The sequence below is a fragment of the Oncorhynchus tshawytscha genome, linkage group LG05 (assembly GCF_018296145.1).
Source record: "Oncorhynchus tshawytscha isolate Ot180627B linkage group LG05, Otsh_v2.0, whole genome shotgun sequence".
NCBI lineage: Eukaryota > Metazoa > Chordata > Actinopteri > Salmoniformes > Salmonidae > Oncorhynchus > Oncorhynchus tshawytscha.
In genome coordinates, this window is record NC_056433.1 from 9,471,892 (window position 1) to 9,484,091 (window position 12,200).

Here is a 12,200-nt window from a genome sequence, read left to right on the forward strand (position 1 = left end):
GGGTTTCACTTTAATGACACTAGCCTTGCTGCACTGTCAAGTCTTACATCATTGTCACGCCAAACAATGACATAGGAGTCAGGAAATCAGCGCAAACAGATCTGGGATTCAAGTCAGTTGTGTGCTTGATCAATGTGATCCATTGAAAATGTAAAATGAACAACTGGACAGCAGTTCAAAGAATATGTTTAAATTCCTCTCATCTCACCTTCACTGTCTTCTTCCTGAGTTTCTCTAGAGTGGGCAGGAAGTGACTCCTCAGTAGGTCCGCAGCAGCCTTGCAGATGATTGGCTGAGAGTAGACTGCAACGATACAGGAGAAACCAAATCGTATTTTCGTCTCACTGAGGAGTTGTTACACTAGTGTAATTATCCTTTCATAAAATGAGTTGTGGCTGGCAATGCTACACAGCACTTAGTATTTACCACTCATCATATTGCCCACCAAACTTGGCCAACTAGGTTCACACTCCTGCTAGGTTCAAACTTGGGTATCCTGTGTGCCATGAGACTGTATTAGCCCGCTGAGCTAAAGCCTAGACATTGACTCAGGGAGCTAACACAAGTCTTCAGGTCTAAGTTCCTCAACACACGAGTGTGGTTCACCAAAACCTCCTCTGTTAAAACATTAGCCCTGAGGTAATAATAACCCAGTATCCCACCTGCAATCCTCTTCATCCAGGGAGCGTCATCGATGCCCAGGTTGTTGTTGAGGATCTTCAGGATGTTCCCCAGGATGATGCTGAGGTGGTTGGAGCACACGGTGGTGCAGCAGGCGGTGTGTGGAGCAGAGTTCTCTGTTCCTCTCTCCCACCAGTAGGACAGGTAGTTACACAACATGGGCAGGATCACCTCAATCACCTGGAGGGGAATCGGGGATGGGACGACACCATATTAAGTAATATTACGATTATCAGGGTATTGAGTTATATCACCATCATTGTGATATTAAGTTATACCACGATAATAACAGTATTATAAAAATGAATGTCGTCACGCCAGTTCCGTTAGTCGAGATGTTTCAGTTGACCTGGTTCCTCTCTAGGTTTCTTCCTAGGTTTTGGCCTTTCTAGGGAGTTTTTCCTAGCCACCGTGCTTCTACACCTGCATTGCTTGCTGTTTGGGGTTTTAGGCTGGGTTTCTGTACAGCACTTTGAGATATCAGCTGATGTACGAAGGGCTATATAAATCAATTTGATTTGATTTGATCAAGGCTCTAGCCGAGGGCTTCCCAAACATTTTCACTCAAGCCCCCTTTCAGCATTGGGGAACATCCTGCACCCCCCTTCTCTCGCACAACAAATACAACAAATATTAATATAGGGACAAGCAGTGTTCATGACACAAACTGACACAAACCCTCTCTTGTTGGCAAAGAGAACATTTTTGCAGGTTTTAAAGCTTATTACCTGCAATTCTATACATTTTGTCATGGGGGAGAGAAAATGTTGCTGTTTTAAAGCTTATTACCTGCAATTCTATACATTTTGTCATGGGGAGAGAAAATGTTGCTGTTTTAAAGCTTATTTTCTTGCAATTCTGTCTAATGTGTTTTCATGTGATGTTTCAGTGACTTGAACATTACTACAAAATGTATGGGCTAAAAAACCTAGCTAAAAAAACGTTAGCTGACATGGGCTAGTTGATCTGGACATTACTGACAAATTATAAATAGCTGTCTGAGGTCTGTAATGACTGACATGACAAGAACTGATGATGAACTACCTAATTTAGAAATTGCACCTTGTACATTCTACTATTACAACTTTCAAGAGTAAGTTTAAAGCTGGACTGAGTTCCTTAAAAAAATGGAAAATGGAAAAATAATTATATTGGGGGGGGGGCTCTGCCCCTTGCGATCCCTCAGTTTGGGACCACTGCTCTATCCTAATTATTTCCTCTCCTTAAAGCTGAGATCTGCATGAAACAGTACCACTGGTCACGAAGGAGGAACATCCAGCTTCATGGTAAAACATACAGTGATAACAGATATAGAGATAACAGATATAGCGATAACAGATATAGAGATAACAGATATAGAGATAACAGATATAGAGATAACAGATATAGAGATAACAGATATAGTGATAACAGCATGTTAATTGCAGTCCAAGCCCTACTGACCTGTGGCATCTCTGTGTAGCGAGCTCCAGACTCTGAGATGTCGTTGATGTCCTTCAGCAGGCGATCCAGACGAGGCATCTCTGGACACATCTCCTCCACAGAGTCAGGCATACTCAAGACTGCACAGAGAACGGCACAGAGTTAGTCATTTTAAAAATATTTTTTTTAAATCGTTATTTAACTAGACAAGTCAGTTAAGAATACATTTTTATTTACAACGACGGCCTACACCGGCCAAAACCGGACGACGCTGGGCCAATTGTGTGCCGTCATATGGGACTCCCAATCACGGCCAATCACAGCCTGGATCACCATTATACACCGTTAATATACAGTACATAGGACTGGTTTCCCAGACATTGATTAAACCTGGTCCTGGACTAAAATGCATGATCCTGGACTAGGCTTAACTGTGTCCAGGACAACGGCCCTGTGTCCAGGACAACGGCCCTGTGTCCAGGACAACGGCCCTGTGTCCAGGACAACGGCCCTGTGAGGATCTGGGTTGTTATCAATGGAAGAGGATCTGTGTTGTTATCAAGCATAGATTGGTCCTGATGAATTGGTAGTGTTATGATTCAGTATTGCGACTGCAGAGTAGTGACTTACTGGCCCTCTCTCGCGGTGTCTTGGTGTTGAAGACAGACAGGGGGTTGTGAGCATTGAGATCAGGCTCCAGGAAAGCTACAGGCATTGCTCCTACCAGGGTGGCCAGACACTCCCCTAGGGCTGGTAGGTGCCTGGAGGGAACATACAGAGACATTAACACAAACTTTAATACACACACACACACACACACAGACATTAATACACACACACAGACATTAATACACACACACAGAGACATTAATACACACAGAGACATTAACACACACAGAGACATTAACACACACACCGAGACATTAACACACACACAGAGACATTAACACACACAGAGACATTAACACACACAGAGACATTAATACACACACACAGACATTAATATACACACACAGAGACATTAATACACACAGAGACATTAATACACACAGAGACATTAATACACACACACAGACATTAATACACACAGAGACATTAATACACACAGAGACATTAATACACACACACAGACATTAATACACACAGAGACATTAACACACACACACACACACACACACACACACACACACACACACACACACACACACACACACACACACACACACACACACACACACACACACACACACACACACACACACACACACTGTCCATCCACATTTAAAGTAGATGTGTACATTGCTGCGTCACAGCCCTCTGAAGGACAGAGGATAATCAGCAACACAGAGGACAATGGAATTTATTTATTGCTAAAAATAGAACCAACACGATTCGGCTTTCAGTCTTTTTTTTTCTCTCACTTACAGCACTCAAACGTAACATAGAATACATAAAAGATTACAGACATTGTGATTTTTCCAGTCTGTGTTGGATGGAGTTTTTCTCCTCCAATAATGCAGAGAGATTTGATCACCGTCATCCTCTCGCCTGCAGTAGCTGATGTGATGAGGGCCTCATACCTCTCTATGAAGATGTGTTTCCCCGTGCCCAATGAGTAGAGACAGGTCACGATGCGATAGCACGACAGCTGGACATCATCCACTGGAAAACACAACACACACAGGTCATATTTCCAGGCCAAGCTTCAGTCAATTTAACACTCTCTTTTTCAGAGAAGGCCACGATGGGCTTCCTGCTCAATCTGACTGCCACTGAGTGATCCTGTGATGCATAAGGGCAGGGTAAATTAATCAAGGGCTCGACCTGAATAAATTAATCAAGGGCTCGATAATTAGTTGACAAGTCGAATCAGTTGTGCTTGCTCTGGAACAGTTTAAATACAGGGAACAGCTGGGGCTCCCAGAGAAGAGGTTTGAAAACCATTGCACTAAGTGGACAAGCGCATGGTGCTACCAGAGTAAATCTATTCAAATAACATCAATTCACCCAGCAGGTAGACTCCAAAGTTATGCATGGTGACGTGTTCGAACAGGGCTGTGAGGATGGGCAGCAGAGCGGTGGTGGCGTAGGTGATGTTCTGGGTCAAGCCCTTCATCTGGCTCCGGGACTGGCTGAACTTCCCCAGCTTCAGCATCTCCAGGGTCTTCTCTAGGTCCTCCGCTGCGTTCTCAAATAACGTCCTGACCCCAGCCTTCACCATCTCTGAGCCTGACTTCATCACTGTCCTGAGAGGGGAGGAAGAGGACAGAAGGAGAGGTGTAAGAACGACGCCTTCACCATCTCTGAGCCTGACTTCATCACTGTCCAATACAAAAATACAGTTTCAAACCTCTCAGCCAATAACAGCGAGTTGTCGGTGTTCCCCTCCCCACTCAGACAACTCCTAGACAGTCCTAGCTAAATTCTTGCTTGATAAATTGCTCTTCGCTAAGAAGCTATTTTTGTTTCTTTTTGACCATTTTAATTGAAAACAATCACAGTAAAGTGCTTCATTTTTGCCCAGAAATGATTTGATATTGAGATTTTAAAAAACAGCTGCATTGGAAGACAGAGGTTTGTTCTACAGGCTCTATAAAAGACTCTTACCTTGTGTCCAGGGAATGAGCCAGGATGTGTAGACAGCTCACCATAACAGCCGAGTCGCTCCCTAAGAGAACACATTGTCATTGATATGGAAATCACTGAGTACAAGCAGCGCTGACCGAGTATAAAGTGTAAAGGCGTGTAAAGGCCCGGCACACTGGTAAAGGCCCGGCACACTGGTAAAGGCCCGGCACACTGGTAAAGGCCCGGCACACTGGTAAAGGCCCGGCACACTGGTAAAGACCTTGACAGACAGGTAAAGACAATGACCGAGGTGGTCCTTACCAAAGAGGGAAATCCTGTGTCTGACAAGAGCTGCCATCTTACAGAACAGGCTGGAAAATAAAGGAGAGCAAAGGGAATGAAACAACCAGAGAAAGAAAGGAGAGAAGAACCAAGCAGGAAAACAAGAAAATAGCTCACAAGTTGTTCATGTTTATTGTATTGCCCAGTCTGAAATCAACCCGTAACTACCTTCCCTAGACATGAGGCTAGGTGAACTTTCCTCCATATTGCTTACACCTATCTGATTCTCACAGGTCTATTGAAAGGTCTCTGACTAGACAAACTCTCATCAGAAGACTGTAGCTGGGGATTCTCTGTTGATTTCAGACGGGCAACATTATCATTCACTAGTGTGTCCAGTCCCACTTACAGGTACCTTACCTAGTGATCATCTCCTTCTCTTTGTTAGAGGCGTAGCCACTGCTGCTCAGGTTCCTACTGGGCGAGGACAGGAAGTACATGCTGTGGTTCTTGAAGTACATGTCTATGAGAGGTAGCAGAACCTATAGGGCAGGGTGGGAGGAGAAGAGTTTAGAGAACTTATTCCACAGTGTCTACAATTCATTTCTTGTCTATTGTTGAAAGACTTTACATCCATACCTTAGCAAAGAATTTTATTTCCTGATCGTGGGGTGATTTGTCTGTCTTTCCACTGGTGGCCATGGCCTCTGGGAAGAAAAAAACAAACATGTTCAAATATGTATAAAACTTAAACTAGACACTAACCTTGACTAAATTACATTCACATGAATTGTCAATTCCATATTTCAAAGCACATGAATTAATTCAATGTCCGAGTGGACTCACCCAGGTGAGCAATGAACTCCTGAGCTGAGTCCACATACTTCAGAATCCTCTTGAGGAACGTGTAGGCAAACCTCTTCTCCATGGACGACGAGTCCTGCTCCATGTCTTTCAGGTCTCTGCAGAACATAAATAACAAACAATAGTACTTTATTGATCCCCAAAAGGGACATTTGTTTGCAGCAGTTAATATGTAACTGTCATGAAAGCCTGTTTTAGCCTGCTGATGAGTGTTTTAGCCTTCTGATTACTGTTTTAGTCTGCTGTCATGATATGGCCCTCTTTGGGTATGGCGAGTACCCTCCCCCACTCTCTTACCACCTCTCTCTCCCTCCTACACCCAGGTCTGTTATCTCAGGTCGTAAATTCCATGAGGAGACTCTCTTCCGCCCCGGCTATGTGGTATAAAGAGAGGGTTCACAGTAGAGCAAAGGAACTTCTTCTACCTCACAGAACTTGAGAACTGAACAATATCCATGTTTTGGAGAATGTGTAAACGGTCGGTGGAGAAGCCAGCTACGACCGGTCCGTTTTGTTTAATGTTTGTGACCTCATGAGAGACAACACAGCCACATTACCATAACTCTGTTTATACAAGAGTCTTCGTTATGAGATTTGCATCTAATTATTGTATAAAATGAATGAGTAAAGATGAAACTATTTATGAAATTATGTAATGTGATTTTAAACTGTTTAATGAAAGAGAATCCAATTCCCTTTAAAGTTTAACTAAGTCCCGCCCCATGAGCACAGACATTGATCTGGCGTCATGGGACAGCCCTTTGCTGCTGTTCCAAATATAACCCCCACCTGGAGAAGCCCACTTCAGACCATGTATACCTCGATTACCGAGAGGGCAAAGGTTTGAGTAGAGACCATAAAAACCTCAGTATAAATCAAATCAAATCAAATCAAATTTTATTTGTCACATACACATGGTTAGCAGATGTTAATGCGAGTGTAGCGAAATGCTTGTGCTTCTAGTTCCGACAATGCAGTAATAACGAGCAAGTAATCTAACTAACAATTCCAAAAAAAACTACTGTCTTATACACAGTGTAAGGGGATAAAGAATATGTACATAAGGATATATGAATGAGTGATGGTACAGAGCAGCATAGGCAAGATACAGTAGATGATATCGAGTACAGTATATACATATGAGATAAGTATGTAAACCAAGTGGCATAGTTAAAGTGGCTAGTGATACATGTATTACATAAGGATGCAGTCGATGATATAGAGTACAGTATCAACGTATGCATATGAGATGAACAATGTAGGGTAAGTAACATTATATAAGGTAGCATTGTTTAAAGTGGCTAGTGATATATTTACATCATTTCCCATCAATTCCCATGATTAAAGTGGCTGGAGTAGAGTCAGTGTCATTGACAGTGTGTTGGCAGTAGCCACTCAATGTTAGTGGTGGCTGTTTAACAGTCTGATGGCCTTGAGATAGAAGCTGTTTTTCAGTCTCTCGGTCCCAGCTTTGATGCACCTGTACTGACCTCGCCTTCTGGATGACAGCGGGGTGAACAGGCAGTGGCTCGGGTGGTTGATGTCCTTGATGATCTTTATGGCCTTCCTGTAGCATCGGGTGGTGTAGGTGTCCTGGAGGGCAGGTAGTTTGCCCCCGGTGATGCGTTGTGCAGACCTCACTACCCTCTGGAGAGCCTTACGGTTGAGGGCGGTGCAGTTGCCATACCAGGCGGTGATACAGCCCGCCAGGATGCTCTCGATTGTGCATCTGTAGAAGTTTGTGAGTGCTTTTGGTGACAAGCCGAATTTCTTCAGCCTCCTGAGGTTGAAGAGGCGCTGCTGCGCCTTCCTCACGATGCTGTCTGTGTGAGTGGACCAATTCAGTTTGTCTGTGATGTGTATGCCGAGGAACTTAAAACTTGCTACCCTCTCCACTACTGTTCCATCGATGTGGATGGGGGTGTTCCCTCTGCTGTTTCCTGAAGTCCACAATCATCTCCTTAGTTTTGTTGACGTTGAGTGTGAGGTTATTTTCCTGACACCACACTCCGAGGGCCCTCACCTCCTCCCTGTAGGCCGTCTCGTCGTTGTTGGTAATCAAGCCTACCACTGTTGTGTCGTCCGCAAACTTGATGATTGAGTTGGAGGCGTGCATGGCCACGCAGTCGTGGGTGAACAGGGAGTACAGGAGGGGGCTCAGAACGCACCCTTGTGGGGCCCCAGTGTTGAGGATCAGCGGGGAGGAGATGTTGTTGCCTACCCTCACCACCTGGGGGCGGCCCGTCAGGAAGTCCAGTACCCAGTTGCACAGGGCGGGGTCGAGACCCAGGGTCTCGAGCTTGATGACGAGCTTGGAGGGTACTATGGTGTTGAATGCCGAGCTGTAGTCGATGAACAGCATTCTCACATAGGTATTCCTCTTGTCCAGATGGGTTAGGGCAGTGTGCAGTGTGGTTGAGATTGCATCGTCTGTGGACCTATTTGGGCGGTAAGCAAATTGGAGTGGGTCAAGGGTGTCAGGTAGGGTGGAGGTGATATGGTCCTTGACTAGTCTCTCAAAGCACTTCATGATGACGGATGTGAGTGCTACGGGGCGGTAGTCGTTTAGCTCAGTTACCTTAGCTTTCTTGGGAACAGGAACAATGGTGGCCCTCTTGAAGCATGTGGGAACAGCAGACTGGTATAGGGATTGGTTGAATATGTCCGTAAACACACCGGCCAGCTGGTCTGCGCATGCTCTGAGGGCGCGGCTGGGGATGCCGTCTGGGCCTGCAGCCTTGCGAGGGTTAACACGTTTAAATGTCTTACTCACTTCGGCTGCAGTGAAGGAGAGACCGCATGATTCCGTTGCAGGCCGTGTCAGTGGCACTGTATTGTCCTCAAAGCGGGCAAAAAAGTTATTTAGTCTGCCTGGGAGCAAGACATCCTGGTCCGTGACTGGGCTGGGTTTCTTCCTGTAGTCCGTGATTGACTGTAGACCCTGCCACATACCTCTTGTGTCTGAGCCGTTGAATTGAGATTCTACTTTGTCTCTGTACTGGCGCTTAGCTTGTTTGATAGCCTTGCGGAGGGAATAGTTGCACTGTTTGTATTCAGTCATGTTACCAGACACCTTGCCCTGATTAAAAGCAGTGGTTCGTGCCTTCAGTTTCACACGAATGCTGCCATCAATCCACGGTTTCTGGTTAGGGAATGTTTTAATCGTTGCTATGGGAACGACATCTTCAACGCACGTTCTAATGAACTCGCACACCGTATCAGCGTATTCGTCAATGTTGTTGTCTGACGCAATACGAAACATCTCCCAGTCCACGTGATGGAAGCAGTCTTGGAGTGTGGAGTCAGCTTGGTCGGACCAGCGTTGGACAGACCTCAGCGTGGGAGCTTCTTGTTTTAGTTTCTGTCTGTAGGCAGGGATCAACAAAATGGAGTCGTGGTCAGCTTTTCCGAAAGGGGGCGGGGCAGGGCCTTATATGCGTCGCGGAAGTTAGAGTAACAATGATCCAGGGTCTTTCCACCCCTGGTTGCGCAATCAATATGCTGATAAAATTTAGGGAGTCTTGTTTTCAGATTAGCCTTGTTAAAATCCCCAGCTACAATGAATGCAGCCTCCGGATAAATCGTTTCCAGTTTGCAGAGAGTTAAATAAAGTTCGTTCAGAGCCATCGATGTGTCTGCTTGGGGGATATATACGGCTGTGATTATAATCGAAGAGAATTCTCTTGGTAGATAATGCGGTCTACATTTGATTGTGAGGAATTCTAAATCAGGTGAACAGAAGGATTTGAGTTCCTGTATGTTTCCTTCATCACACCATGTCACGTTGGCCATAAGACATACGCCCCCGCCCCTCTTCTTACCAGAGAGATGTTTGTTTCTGTCGGCGCGATGCGTGGAGAAACCCGCTGGCTGCACCGCTTCGGATTGCGTCTCTCCAGTGAGCCATGTTTCCGTGAAGCAAAGAACGTTACAGTCTCTGATGTCCCTCTGGAATGCTACCCTTGCTCGGATTTCATCAACCTTGTTGTCAAGAGACTGGACATTGGCAAGAAGAATGCTGGGGAGTGGTGCACGATGTGCCCGTCTCCGGAGTCTGACCAGAAGACCGCTTCGTTTCCCTCTTTTTCTGAGTCGTTTTTTTTTGGTCGCTGCATGTAATCCACTCGGTTACACTGGTTGTAAGGCAGAACTCAGGATCCGCATCGCGAAAAACATATTCTTGGTCGTACTGATGGTGAGTTGACGCTGATCTTATATTCAGTAGTTCTTCTCGGGTGTATGTAAAGAAACCTAAGATGACCTGGGGTACTAGTGTAAGAAATAACACGTAAAAAAACAAAAAACTGCATAGTTTCCTAGGAACGCGAAGCGAGGCGGCCATCTCTGTCGGCGCCGGAAGTCTCAACTATAAGCTAAGGTTGTAATGGTTGTTGAAACTCTGAGACTATCGATTACTACAGAATAAGAGCAAATCGTAGATACTAATTACTAGTCTGCAGCTAGAAGTTATGTCGACCTGAAATGTGAAGACCGACAACCGCCGAAACATCTATTCTATAAGAACATTTCTGAATGGTACTCTGAAGTATCCATTCTAACCAATACTTCATGGGAGCAGAGAGAGACATTGAACCTTCCAACAGAAAGACGGACGATTCCAACAGAGATCACAACGACACACTGAGAGTAAATATATATATTGATTGCAATAATTCCCGAAAGAGTGAGCGTTCATGTGCAAAGGATTAGCATTTCAATTATTATAATTATCAACTGTGTAGTGACTTTTGTCTTTTGCACCCTTCTCAGTCCACACCCACTCCCCTTTGTCTACCAAGCCGTCATACCGGTTTAACCCACTAGGGCACATCCCCTATCATTTCCTTGTAACCATATCTACTGTTTGTTTGTTATGCATTTCTGTGATTATTTAGTGAGTAAGTAAATAAATGATTAAGACAATTGATGTATGGATGATTCATAGTGAAGGCTGGGTTCGTGCAGATAACCAACAACTTATGACATTTGGAATGAGACTAACGTGAGGTAAATCTGATCAATTAATTAATTAATTATTTAGAAGACTAATTGATCAGATATTAAACTATCTGAAGAGTTATATTAGGAAAATTATAACTTTGTAATCTGAAGATTTTCCTTGGTGCCCCGACTTCCTAGTTAATTACACTTACATGATTAGTTTAATCACGTAATAATAATTACAGAGAATTGATTTGATAGAATAACAGTCTTCAATTTAATGATGCCAAAGACACGACACTGCTGAATACTGTTTTAGTCTGCTGATTAGTGTTTTAGTCTGCTGATTAGTGTTTTTTTGATACTCTGATTTGTTAGAGACGATCCAATCTCTGACGAGATTTGTTTTGTACAACACTCCTCGTGACCCTCGTCACCACAAACGACTTCAAGGATGGCAGTCTCAGACTGAAGTATGTAGCTAACGACAGAGCAGCTGAAGAACTTAGTGTGAGTCGTCAGGATAAAAGTTCAGGTGGTATCTCTTCCATTTCAAGACATTCAGTTGCCCACTGAACGTGACTTTGACAGAATGTAAGAAACTGTGATTGGCAGATTGATTGATTAACTGATTGCTTGCAATCCTCGGTGGTAACAGACAGGTGCAGTAAACAGGTGAGGTAGTTAGGCGGAGTCTCTGACCTGGTGATGATATATCCATTGATCTGCAGGAACTTAAAGAGATCCTGGGCCTTCTCCCTGTCTCTGTACTTCTCCTTGGCTGTCAGGGTGTCATAGGGCACCAGCAACGGGTGGCTCCCTCCTCCTGAGACAGACAGGACACATCAAACAGTGGCAACACGTTCACAAACGTACAGTCAAGTCTTACACAAGCTTAAATGTACACTTAGCATGCTGTATTCCTGGGTGGTTACTGAGGGTGCGTTTGTAAAGTCACTTTGGGGATCTACTCCGATTTCTTGTCTGTGCCAGAGAGCAGAATAACTGAGGAATTTACGTGCAATACCCATTGAATAAGACTGGTGTCAGTAAACGTCAGGAGAAAAAAAAACGTAATTCAATTGTTACCAGCAGCACAGTTAATCACTAACATTCTGGATAACATGAAAGCAGCCTAACCAGCTCTGCTAGGGAGAGTAAAATGGTCAGAGTGAGGTTCTCTCATTTGTGTCTGGAAGTAACTAGCAAGGGAGCACATTTTAGCCAGTTTGGTTGGGTGCTTGAATGCCTTTGTGTGGTCAGAACACTCGGATCAACCTCCTAGAACAGAGCATCCAGTGTGCGATCTGAACACTCCAAGCGAGAGCGAAATGCTCAGAATTTACAAATGTACAAATTCACTCTGGCACTCCAGAGTTAATTTACAAACACACCATGTATCTCATTGGGTGATTACAAGGGATGCCTGGGCCCTGTGACTG

General features: G+C 44.5%; 1 protein-coding gene across 2 annotated transcripts in view; it reads right to left on the reverse strand.

Moving 5' to 3' along the window:
- The window catches only part of LOC112249821 (ryanodine receptor 3-like), a 101,364-nt gene that overhangs the window by 47,400 nt on the left and 41,764 nt on the right, over nt 1-12,200 (reverse strand). For both annotated transcript variants that reach the window (XM_042321431.1, XM_042321430.1), the window contains exons 27-38: nt 11,461-11,584; nt 5,800-5,915; nt 5,593-5,660; nt 5,374-5,495; nt 4,993-5,042; nt 4,711-4,771; nt 4,111-4,349; nt 3,684-3,765; nt 2,734-2,864; nt 2,125-2,243; nt 663-861; nt 209-303 (exon numbers count right to left, since the gene is read on the reverse strand). In XM_042321431.1, coding sequence (XP_042177365.1) covers nt 209-303; nt 663-861; nt 2,125-2,243; nt 2,734-2,864; nt 3,684-3,765; nt 4,111-4,349; nt 4,711-4,771; nt 4,993-5,042; nt 5,374-5,495; nt 5,593-5,660; nt 5,800-5,915; nt 11,461-11,584 — 1,406 coding nt within the window. The remainder of the gene's footprint in view (nt 1-208; nt 304-662; nt 862-2,124; nt 2,244-2,733; nt 2,865-3,683; nt 3,766-4,110; nt 4,350-4,710; nt 4,772-4,992; nt 5,043-5,373; nt 5,496-5,592; nt 5,661-5,799; nt 5,916-11,460; nt 11,585-12,200) is intronic.